At 38.3% G+C, this 13,062-nt stretch overlaps 1 protein-coding gene across 1 annotated transcript in view; it reads left to right on the forward strand.

Moving 5' to 3' along the window:
• The window catches only part of Tmeff2 (transmembrane protein with EGF like and two follistatin like domains 2), a 222,466-nt gene that overhangs the window by 114,935 nt on the left and 94,469 nt on the right, over window positions 1–13,062 (forward strand). The window contains exon 5 of the mRNA XM_033756338.1: window positions 8,628–8,724. Within this exon, the coding sequence (XP_033612229.1) occupies window positions 8,628–8,724 (97 nt within the window). The remainder of the gene's footprint in view (window positions 1–8,627; window positions 8,725–13,062) is intronic.

The following is a 13,062-nucleotide window of genomic DNA, read 5'->3' on the forward strand; positions in this document are numbered from 1 at the left end:
TTCTTATTATTTTTCTTTAAATTCCTATTAGGAGTTCTAGGGAAAGTCAGAAAATGTAAAAAATAAAATGACTATAGCACAAAAGTGACAGCTTAGAGTTTTGGGGACCTCTAGGAATTGTCATCAATTTCCATCATTACATAAAACTTCTATGTAAGAAAAGCATAGGAAAGGAAAACTGGCCTACAAGTTGTAAATCAGTGAATTATACAAATGAAAGAAAAAATGGAGAACTTTGATTTAAATGTTTTTTTTCCCCTTCTTAAAGTACAATATATCCTTTTTGTGTGTCACTAGAAGGTAAACACACAGCTCTACTCTTTGATGATAACAAGATAGAAATTTATGTGGCTTGTTAAAAAAGAAAACTTTTTATTCATGATGTGATAAAACAACTAGCTTTATTACAACGGATATATTTTATGCTACCAAAGAACAATTCTTTATGTAAACAAGTAAAAGAAAATTAAAATTCTATTAATATGCTATTAACTTTCTCGTTGCTGTTACCCCATTGCCAGCATCAACATCTTAAGGGAGAAGAGGCTTAAATGGGCTCGTGATCCCAGAGGATTAAGTCTGTGGTCACCAGCTCCAAAGCAGAAACCTCTTGGGCCAAGGGTGTGGTGTAGTTCATGGAGCTCAGGAAGCAGAGGAGGGGAGCAGTGCCCGGAGGGGAGGGTGAAGCGCAGACACAGCCCTCAGAGTCACCAGCCGTGACCTGCCAGACCCACGCAGGAGCACGCTCTATTAATTTCCTAGCCATTGCTTCATCCAGTGAGGTTGACATACCAGTATTAAGGGTCACAGCTATTCATTCTTTTATCATTCTGCTAATTTAAGAAAAAGGCAACACAAATTACTCGATTGATATTGGCTGTAAAGGAGAAGAAAAATGCACTTTCAGTTTTTGAAAAAAAAATTCATATTAGCCTCTTGCAATATCCGTGTTAAGTTCTTTTCCTTGACATTGTAATAAGTAAAAGGGATTTAGATTCAGTGTTTGATGTGATGTAGATCCATGTTTTTACACCTGGAGATCTCATTTCTTAGCTGCTAAATTCTGATCATTCTGATCAGTCAGTTTTCTTCAGACATGACTCATGAGGAAGTCTCCATTTATTCACATTTATACTGTGGTTAATGTCTGTCTCACACTTAACGTGAAGAAGACACTTTATATGTTAGTCACAGAGAGATACTGGAGCTATGCAGAGGAGAACATGGTAATCACATCAACTGGGAATGATAAATGGGTGGGTTACCTTGGGGGGAATCAAAGTTAGTAGAAGCCTGCTTTAACTACTGTAGAATAAATGATAACATAGGAAGGAAATAATAAGTGAACCTAAGGCACATTCAGAGGAAATTAAAAGGGAATCTAGAGTTATACAGGTAAGCAAGTAAAATCTGAGAGATGAAAAATAGCGTGAAACTATTTGTTTCTTTAGAATTTACTAGTAGCATTAATCCACATTTTGTTAGTCAGCTTGCACTAGGCAAAGCCACCATTATAAACGACCTCAAAATCGCAGAGACTCACAGAATCAGCGGCATATTTCTTGCTGCTATAACTGTGGTCAACTGTGGCCACTCTCTGTATATCTTTTCATTCTGGGACTGGTTGAGAGAACAGCTCATATTTTAGAATGTGCCTTTTTCATACAGAAGGAAAGAGCAAGAAAGTACAGATCCACGTGATGACTTTTTGTAGCTTCTATTCAGAACTCTCCTAATCCCACTCACACTATGGTGGGAAATTCATGTCAGAAGGCCCAGTGTGTTATCCTAGAACTGCAAGTCATAGGGATATGGAAAGAAACATATAATCCTTTTATTACCAAGATAGGGGAAAATAATGCAGTCTCTTCTAGGAGGGATATGCCAGTAGTGTTTCCATGAAGCATGTGCTACTGCGGACAGGTCTGGAAAAATTACAGCAAACGTGGCTCGGTCAAATCACTTAGAAATAATTGGTGGTGTATTCATTAGTACAAAAACCTCCAGCTTTTTCTTTTGAACTGAACACAAAAGAGTAGGATGGTTACATGAAGTAAAAATAATTTTAAAAAGAAGCATGAGCTTTACCACGTAGGTGGAAATAAAATACTGTGATTACAAGAATGCAAGGATTAGAAGATTGTCTTTAGAAATGTATTTTCATAAACATGTTATTTTTTATCAAGCAATAAATTTGGATAATTTAAAATGCTTACAACAGCACAAAAATAATAAATATAACCTCCCTGATAAGAATTATTGGAGAGATAAAATAAAATGAATATCAAGAATAGATGACTCACATAAAGAAAGCAGAAAGGAGAAGAGTGGAATGCAAGAAGATGATGAGCCCATACTGAATTCAACATCAGTTGGTGGGTTTAAACCAAACATGCTGATGATTAGATTAGAGTAAATGAACTAACCACTGATTAAATGCAGACGTACTTGGACTGGGTAAGAAAGCATGACTACATGTTGTTTACAACAAGCATATTTTTAACCAGAAAAATATAAAGAGGTTTAAAGTAGAAGAATGGAAACAAAAAGTTAAAGCAACCTGAAGAGACAAGATGAATATTAGAATAAGGCAGACTTCCAAATGAGTAGTGCCACCAGCAACTAAGAAGATGCATTTTGTAAGATACAAGACTACTAAAAGTTTATACATTTGATATCTCAATTTTCGGGTAAGACAAAAATTGGCAGACCAGAAGAAACAAAAGAACTAGAATCAAACTTACTATCACCAATATAGATTTTAACACTGTAATCTCAGTAATAGTTAAAATAAGTAAACAATGAAATCAGTAAAGTTAGTGGGTAATCTGAACAACAGCAGCCATCAATTCAAGTTAATCATCACTGACAGGAAATTACTCTTCATAAGAGTGAGTTAGAGTATAAGGTGCACCTGGAATACTCAACATAAATCATACCTCAGGCCATAAGAAAACTTACGATAAGGTCCAAAGACTTTAAATTATGTTCTCTAGTCACGAAATAAAATTAATGGATCTACTACAGATAAATAATTCATTTTTTATACTCCCAAATATTTAGAAGTTAAACACATCCTGAATAATTCATGCACCAGAGAAGAAATCTCTAAGGTTGTAAAAGCATCTATTTTGAACAGAAATACATGTAAACATACCATTGGTGGGATGCAGCTAAAGCGCTCGGTTTGGGGAAATCCATATACTGGAAAATAAGGAGGCACAAAGTGAAGTGTTGGTGCTTCCATTTTAAGGAACTAGGAAATATTAATTTACATCTTCATATTAGTACAAAGGAAAAAAGAACAGAAATTAGAATTAACTTTTAAAATTTTAAATTGCCTTTACAAAGAAATAGAAAAGAAAATAACCTTTATGAAAAGCACTGTATGGCCAGACAGTTTCACTAAGGTTTTACAGTACACAGAGGAAGAAAAAAATACTCAACCCACAGAGCCTCTGCCATATGGTAGAGGAATAGGAGCAAACCCTTTTAACTAAGAGATGAAAACCATGCATAAATAAAACAAGAGGCAAAACTACATCTTCACTGTCTCATGACCACGGGCAAAAAAACAGTTGAACAAGTAGTAGAAAATGAAACCAACAATACATAAAAATGTTAACAACCATGATCGGGTTAGATATTTCCCCAGAATTCAAGGTTGGTGTGACATATGAAAATCAATGCATTTCACCATATTTACAGATCAAGAGAGAAAAATAATCAGGAAAAAGCAAACATTCTTAATCGTCACATTTTCCAAGAAAACTAACTTGATATAAAAGATAAGTGAGTGCAAAACAATTTAAATTTATAAAAATAGAGGCATGAAGAGAACAGGATATTTTTATGACTGAATTGATGGCTTCATAGACATGGCACAAATAAAAATCTTAAAAGAAAACAACTTCATCAAAATAAAAACTTTTGCTCATTTGGACAAAAAGCACCATCAACAAAATGGACTATGACAAATATCACAAGATACACATCTGGTAAAAATTTAAATTAAAAAAAACTAGTAAAACTCTCTTTGGCTGAGAACTAAAAGCAAAAAAGCAAAAAATACAAATAACAATTATGTTTGAGACTCAGTATTCCTGCCAGATAGCTCACCAAGAGAATTAAAACGTGTGCACAAACTTCTTTTACAAGAGTATTTACAGCTGCATTATTCGTGAGTAAACAATAATTTCTTTTATTTTTATTATTGGTTATGTTTACTTTTGTTTTTGTTTTTTGTTGCTGGGGATTGAACCCAAGTCCTTACATATGCTAAACTCTCCCTCTACCATCTAAATATGGAGCTACATGTGTAGTCCAATTATAATTTCCAGGAAATCACTAGAAATAACCCAAATATACTTCAGTATGAGAATGGACACATAAACAGTGGTATTTTATTTAATGAAATAATAACCATTGAAAAGATTTAAACTATTGATCCATAAGCTGAAGCTCAAAACAAAAATTGGGTATGGTAGGATTCCATGAGTATTATATTCTAGAAGAGTTAAAACTAGGCTTTGGCCATGGAGAACAGACCACTGATCTGCTAACATACAGAGTAGGTGTAGGTCAATGTAGTGATGGGTAGGAGCAGACTGAGATATTCTGAAGTCACAGAGTTGTTTTGTGTGTCTTGACATGCATTCCTCAAAACTGATTGAAAAGTACAGTTAAGATCTAAGTATTTCACTGAACATTGGTTTTGACTGAGCAGTTCACAAAATGAGTGACATTGGATAGTTGTGTGTTTAAACATTACATGTCACCCATGTTCTAGAAACATGTTAAGAGAGGGATAGGACCCCAGTCGTGTGTGCTTGGTAACTGATACTTGTGTCTGCTTCCTCCGCTGGACTTGAGAAATTACACGGGATCTCTAGTAGTGCCCACAGTTTAGATGTCACAGAGCAGGACGGCCTTGTCAGAAGACACGATTGCCATGCCACTGAGTCTGTCACTGGGATTGCCTAGAATGATCTGTTAAGATCAAACCAAATGTCTTTTTTATTATCTTTTATTTTGCTCTTTCCTTTTATTTTCAGTTTCTTATATGAGAGAAATGTTACGATATTTAAGCTCCTGTGTCTGATTTATTTCGCATAGCACTGATGTCTCAAGCACATCCGTTTTCCTACAAATGACTCAAGTTCATCCTTCTTTATGGCACAGTGGTGCTCCATCATGTATAAATACCACCATTTCTTTATCCGTTCATCTGTTGCTGGGCTCATAGGCCATTCCCAAGATTTAACTATTATGAGCTGGAGGTCAAGGGTAGGGATAGGAGGCAAGGGGGTAAAAGGAATCAAGACGTGTTATACACATGTACCAGTCCCCGAGAGAAAACAATCACTGCATACTGCAAACATGTATCAATAAAAAGAAAAATTAAACACAGTATTACAAGAGAGTTGGAGGGTCTGATAGTGAGGGACGCAGAGACGGTTGGGTGCACATACGGTAGTGTCTTTGGGAGGAGTGTGAACACTTGCAATGGGCCACAACCGAGTGGGCTGAGGGGACTTCAGCAACCTTCACGTGAAACTACCAGGGTGGGCAGATTTGAGAAAGGGGTAACTTCATCCTTTGTGTTACCCTCAATTGCAAGTCTTCATGAAAGGAACGAATCCATTTTAACTAAAGCACAGCACATGAAAATACTGTTTTAGTAGCTCAACCTCTCTTAGCCCTCAAATTCTCTTCAATCACTTGTTACAGCCTGATTCTATAAAACAAAAAGGAATGAATCTTTCAGTTCACAGCTCAAAATAAAGAGATTAAAATGCAAATCCATGGTTAAGATAATACTTTAAGATAAGTGGATTTTATTCCTGTATAATCAGGATACGAATACTAATAATTAAGCCCTGATCCTTCTCATTCCTGGTAGTGCAGAAAGACAAAAGAGAAACGACCCACTTCACCTCACATTTACTGAACATGCACCATACTCAATTAATGGGTTTCAAGCTTTTGTTGCTGTGGCTTTTAGTAAGAATTGCAATTTTTATCGCAACCCTATATGTACATACGTGTGCATAGCTAAAGCAGTGTTACTTTTAAAAACTGTAGGCCTGTAAATAAGATGCACGCTGACATTTGCTGGTCGAGCCTAGTAGTCTATTTTATATCTACAAGAACTCAGATCACAACCCGGTGCTGGGGAGGGAAGAGGGAACTGTGGGTGGCAAACGGGGCGCTGTCCTTCCCTGTACAACACCACTTGTTGCCAGCAGCAGCAGCAACGTTGGTGTTTTGCAAGAAATGCAGACCCCCGGCCACGCCGCGCAGCTACTGAATCAAGCTGCATTTTAACAGCACCTCTAGCTGCATCCTGTGTGCGTTACTGTGTTAGAAACTCTGTGGCAGACGTGCATGAGGAGGGAACGTGGGACGGATAAAATCTTGCGATTGTTCTGGGCAGAGATTCTTGCTCAGGGATGATCTAGTTTTTGGTTGTTGTTTGTTTGTTTGTTTGTTAAGAATATGCTCATCCAATCCCCAAGCAAAGCCACAAAATTCTAGTATATTGCAGAGTGTTGACATTTTTTAAGACTCAAATAGATGAACCAAATCTACCAGAGCTTGTAAGCTTGATCCTACTTAAGAACCATTGGTCTATGGACTTAAATTAAAGTTGTGCACTAGCGTGATTGTGTTGTTAATTATGAAAGTGAAAACTCGGGCTTCAGGTAATAGGGAAAGATTTTATTTTTCATTATGGATGGCTTCATATAAAAGTATTTTATTCCCAGAATATTTATGGACAGGGTTATTGCTACAGCTTCTTCTGAATTCACTTCTCCTTCTGGGAAAATTTCCAAACATCTTCCTACCAGTAACTGCCCACTTACAGAAATGCAATGTGAGTTCGAGTAGAAATATGAGTAGACTTGCTGAGCTGGCGAAATTCATCCCTGGATTCCTTCCAGTAGATCCCTAACTAGGATCTCCTGGCTGAGGAAAATGAACCTACTGCTGAGTGGTTATCACTGGACATTAAGGACCTTCCCCCAGTGGCATCTTTACCTGAGCGACAGGAAGATTTCTCCTGGACTTGTTAACCTTGCTAACACTGAAAAGCTCTCTCTCATTGGCTGCTGTGTGTTGCATTAATAATAAGAAAGTAATAAAGACAGCAGCTGCAGCTGTGCATTGTCCCCTGAGGTGGACTCCAGCCACCTCTGCTCCCGTGGTCTAATGATCTTGCCCAGGTGGAGGAGTAGCAGAGTAGGTGGCATAAATGCTGTGTACCTTACAGACTAACATTCTTCTTTTTGTGGGAAAGGAGCACTTCCTTCAAGACATCCAAGCTGAAAACTGTGCCAGTGCTTTCCCAATTAAAATTGACCTTTGCGGTTTGTAACTTAGACATAGGTTAAGATTATCAAGCACACAAAGAAAAATACTACATCATGTACGTGCAGATGGTCAAGGATAAGAAAAAATGTTGAGTTTTAGAATGTGTAAATCTACCTTCCTTGTAAGAGTAGTAACAGAATATTCTAGAGATGTCGTGTTATTCCTTCCTTTTTAAAATTTTTTTGGACTAAAAGTCACTTATCTATACAGAAAAAAATTAAAATCAAGGAAACAAGATCTTATTTTGTTAGGGGGCAAAGAAGCAATGACAAAATATGATAAATAAGATTAGACTTTGACAGGTTTGCATGCATTTTGATGAAACAATTTTTGTTAAAAGTATTTGACGAGAGGTCAAAAAAAGGAAATGAGCATGTTCTTCCTCTATTGAAAATATGTGGTCTTTTGCAAAATTATACTTTTGAAAGACTTTTTTGAACATACATATGATCTGCCCATGGTTGCTGTGATTTTTCATTTTCAAGTAAAGCTACTGCTTCTTTCAAACACATGTATATTTTTATTTGGGAAAATAGTGATCCAAAAGTGTTGCTCATTCCTTGTACTCATAATAATAGGGTTTTTTTTCTTAATTTACAGCATCATGTCCTGAGTTTATAATTAGGTTGCATTTTGCCTGTTTTTGAACCTATACTCTAGAGGGAAAGAAAGGTCCCATATCAATAATCATCAGTGACTGAATGAATATTTTAAAAATAAAATTCCTCTGCATATGTATTTGTCTAGAACACAAGTAAGTGTTCACTGGATGCCAATGAGTGTCATAGCATTGCTAGAGTTGTCCTTAAAATAGGAAAGGAAAGATGTGAATGTGACATTCTTGTGAGGCAAACAAAGCCATTGAAGAGGAGCAACACCTTGCAACCAAATTGTTAAGTGAAATAAATCAGACACATAAGCTTAAATATGGCATAGATTCTCTTATAGGAGAAACAAAAATATAAATAAATAGCAAAATCAAAGGCAGATAGTAGGAAGTAGGGAGAGGGATCATCTGCAGATGGTAAAGGAACCAAGCTAGGGAAGGCAGAGGAGGGAGGTAGAGAGAAGGGGTTGGAAAAGGAGCTAAGATTGTTCTGAACATGTACCCATTCTACACGGGAGTGTGATCATCACGTTGTACAAATCCGTACTAAGGAAACACAGAGATTGAAAAGCACTGACAACCATTGCAGAGTAGTAGACATTATGCACTTATCTGCGATTCTTCCCTTTACTTCTCTGTCCTGCAGTCCATGAAGGCTCTGGAGAAACCAGTCAAAAAGAGACATCCACCTGTGACATTTGCCAGTTTGGTGCAGAATGCGACGAAGATGCTGAGGATGTCTGGTAAGATGCTATTTTTAGTTCAGTCTTGCAAACAAAAAAAAAAATAACAACAGTGATTCATTCCTTTTATGCCGTCAACCATTCTCTAAAGAAGACACCGTTGGCATTTTTATTTTCTCCTGAGTTCCCAAGGGGGAGAGCTGAGCACTATAATAGCAGTAAAGCATTTCGGGGGCTGGAATCAGAGGTGGGCCAGCAGGCAGCTGTCCAGGTGGAAACTGACAAGGTGCACAGAAATACTGTACCACTGAGCCGCCTCCTACACAGCTGCCCATACTGAGCCGTGGAGGGGAGAACCGTATTTACTCAGTGAGTATCTCTCAAGAAACATCATTCGAGAAGCAGGGCACGGTCGCTATCTATATCTGCTATCAGGCTGCTATAATTAAATGACACGAACCAGGTAACTGATAAGCAAGAGATGTATTTCAAGATCGGGCGGCGTTGGATTTGTGTCTGGTGGGGTCTCACATTCTGATATGCAGCCTTCTCCCCACTGTGACTGCACTTGGTAGAGGAGACGGGAGCTCTCTGGGCCGTTCTCCCCCAGGGCACTGGCCCCACTCAGACTGCCCACCTCCCAAGACCTAATCACTTCTTCCTACGCTAACTTCGGGGTTAGAATCTCAGCACATGAAGTGACACAGGCATCCAGGCCATAGCAGCTGTGAACGTGATTTCTAAGACGGTTGTGGTGACCACAGAGGATTTTCTTAAGGACGGTGCGGTGACACGCTTGGCTGCGTGGGCAGGACTCTCATGGGCTGCTGCCTAGGCTCAGCGTCATCCAGCGGCTCTGATAAAGCCGTGTAGAACAAATAATGGTCAGTACTCATTCTTTTAAGTGGACAACAAGTTGTTTGCCTTCTGTGGACTCCATGTATTTAGGTCCTGCCTGATCAGATAGGTACGTGAAAAATGCAAAGCTCAGAACAAGTTTTTTATGGCATAACAGTGAAAAGAATTGATTTGTCTTTCCTGCCCTTCTGCAAGCTTCCTCTTTCTCTTCTTCCTTATCTTTCTCCTCCTCCTTCTCTCTCTCTCCCTCCTACTCTTCTTTCTCTTTCACACTCATCTCTCACGGAAACAACTGGCTTCTCTTTATTTTCCTCAGTACGCAATCATTCTTTATCTGAAGCAGTTAACAATCATTTGATCAGACTTCCGTGGCAGGAGAGAAACAATCAGCACTTTCAGATTATGTTTCATGTGGGTGAAGGTGAAGATTCCACCCTGGCAGCCTGGGCACTCCAGCTAAGCACTGTCACCAGAGGGCCAGCTGGGACAGCCATCTGTCGTTAAGAGCAGGCACGATAGATTGCCCATCCCTTTCATACACTTAACGGATGGGCAACTAGAAGCCAAGGTGGCCGGACCATCTTGAGATAAAGAGGTGCGTTTTACTTAAGAACATCTTAGGCATCTAAGAACCATGAATTCATGGTTTTCGATGGTGGAAGATTCTCAGAATTACCTTGGGGATTTTCTAAACTTAAGTTTTTGTTGTATCCCAAACTTAATGAATCAGAATTTTGGAGAAGGGAGGACCTTAAAATTTCACTTCTCTAAAACTCCAAAAATGATCATGGAAATACTGCTCTAAGCAAAGGACCAACTCAATCTCCATCTGCATCTGTAGTTTGACATCATTTTTTAAGCTGTTTATTTTCTTGCTGTGAATTATTTTACTTAAAACATATTTCATGTCTCTCTCACTTTTATAAAGAATTTCCCCAGTTTCTCATCTTTTTAATGATCATTTTTAAGGCAACAAGGTTCTACTTTCCAAACACAAAGATTTAAGGCATGAGATGATGATATCAGTGGAAAATGTATTGGTCGCTTACCATGCACAATCCTCATTTGGATGCATTTTCTCAGTTATCTTTATAAGATCCATAGCAGGTAGATGCTACCATTATTTTACTTTACAGAGAGGACAGTTTTGAAATGTTTTGGTGGCAGAGGCAAGATGAAAATATAAGGAGAAAGTAAGGAGAGCATGTGAGCATGACAGTTCAACCAAAGATGGGTTAAAATTGCATCTCTTCACTGTCAGGTCTGGAATAGTGAGATGGCCAGATTGTAGGCAGTGCACACACAGTGACTCTAAAGACCTGCAGGTCAGAGCTGGTGACCAGGGAGTTGCTTGCAGCAGACGGTGGGCAACTGGCCAAGCGAGCAGAGTGTTACTTTTGGTTTTCTTGCAAAAGTTCAGATCCTCAGTGCAGAGGCAGTTCGCAGAGTTTGAGTAGGACCTGTTATCCCTGGAACCCAGTCACAGCACGTGGCATTCAGAAAAATTTCAGGCACGAAGGAGACAGGAGAAGGACAAGGCAGGAGTTCAGTAGTGGAGACAGGAAGTGTGGACCAGGGAAGGAGTCACAGTCTGCAGGAGGAAAGACTGCACACTGAGTGGGTGGATACCCCTTAGTGGAACGGGTAGAGGCTTGGTTAACTGGGATGGGCAGATGCATACCCTAAATAGAGAAATAAGTTTCAAGGTCAAAATGAAACCAGCAGCAAGGCTACTGGATGCTGAATCGTCATCTGTTGGCTGGGATCTCTTGTGTGTCCCAGCCCTGGGACAAGATTTGTTCCCAAAGCTGGAATAAGTCTGAACCTCCAGATGGGGGCTAAGTGGCCATAGCTGTGAAGATTAGAGGGCTGTGAAGGCAGGGAGCCAAGAAGTTCATTATTCTTCTCAGACGAGAATGAAAAGTTGTCAGCATTTAAATAAAATGCATTTAAAATATCCATTGTAAGCAACAAAGAATGGTGCTGAAACGATGAATTCATTGATTTCTCATTTACACAAATAGTTTTGCATGTTAGCATATTATGTTTAGTCATAGACATGAGAGGTAGATTGTAAACAGCTGAAGGATCCAAGAACAAAGCAATAAATGAAATTAAACAGGCATGGAATTAGAGGCTATAAAGTAAGAGAGGAAGCAACAGAGAAGGGATCTGACTATAGCACGAGTCAGCAGACCTTTCTTTGACTGTGCCAGGCTTTCGAACACTGGTAACTTTGAATGAAGCCTTGCCCGATCCTCTCGTAAACATAAATGCTGCATAGGACAAGTGGTAACGAAGAGAACAGCTCACGGTTCTGCTTTTTAACTTGACACCAACTAAACTGTAATTTAATACATACAACTCTCCTGAATCCTGCGTTATGATACAGTAACACAACGCAAATAAATACTAATAAGAAATAATGTTATTGCATTTCAAATATGACACAGAATGGAAAATTAATTCTTGGCCTTTCTTTAACCCTGGCCCAAGAAATTAATATTTCAGATTTTGCCACAAGGGCTAAGGGTATTTATTCAAAGATTTAGAAAATGTTACCTCTAAAATGAAGGTACATATTTGTTAGATTTTAAAAGCCAGTACACAGTCAATGGTGATTTACTAGAATGGAGTTTGAGTAGCGCGGCAAGTCACATTGGAGAAGAGCAAACAAAATAAAAGAGAAAGAAGAAAGTTAAAGAAGGAAAAGGTAATAATTAGAAGATGGTATTAATAAGCCATGATACTATTCTCTCTTCAGCAGCACATATAATAAGCCACGATACTAATGACGTAAAATTTAATGCTTTTATTTTGAGAATATATATGACTTATTAGTCCAAGACCTAGTTTATATTCAGTGATTTCATTTTAAGGTTTCCCATTGCCCTTTTCATCTTATGGAAACATCAAGGTTATTAAAAAGCAGAAAATGGTCAGGTTTTCTTACCAAGAAAGACAGACAGTTGTTACAAAAGATCCTTCACTTAGAGATATTTACTTAAATGTAAGGAAGGATTAAACTTCCAAAAGGGGGAGTTAAAGTTTTCAAGATAAATAATCCACACCTCATTGTCACAACAGAGCCACCTTTATTTAAATGAAAATGAAATTGAAAGACAACTGAAACACCTCTGTAAAGGTTGTGTGTGCCTGTTTGTGAGGAAGAGGTCAGAGAAGCAGAAGAGACTAAGATTGCCCCTCGTTCTATCTAGACTGAAAACAGTCACAACTGGCACATTTGCTCATTAAAAAGACTCAGATGCATTCTGCCAAATGAAATTTATAAAGAAAAAGAATGACTTTTAAGTAAGACAAACATAAGGCACTTGACTCATTGCACAGTAATAACGTACCATCTGATAGAACTGGGAATACCAACTTAGGATTTCAACAGAAATTTCAGATGCATGGTTTATTTTAGAAATCGCTTTGAATTCCATTAAGTATCTTACCTGATGAATTAGCTCAGTCAGTCTAAAGTAGGTCAACAATAGCTTGCGCTGGGAAACATTCCTTGGAAGTCATTTATATTAA

Source organism: Fukomys damarensis, unplaced genomic scaffold, assembly GCF_012274545.1.
Source record: "Fukomys damarensis isolate Sample0158 unplaced genomic scaffold, DMR_v1.0_HiC HiC_scaffold_26, whole genome shotgun sequence".
Lineage (NCBI taxonomy): Eukaryota > Metazoa > Chordata > Mammalia > Rodentia > Bathyergidae > Fukomys > Fukomys damarensis.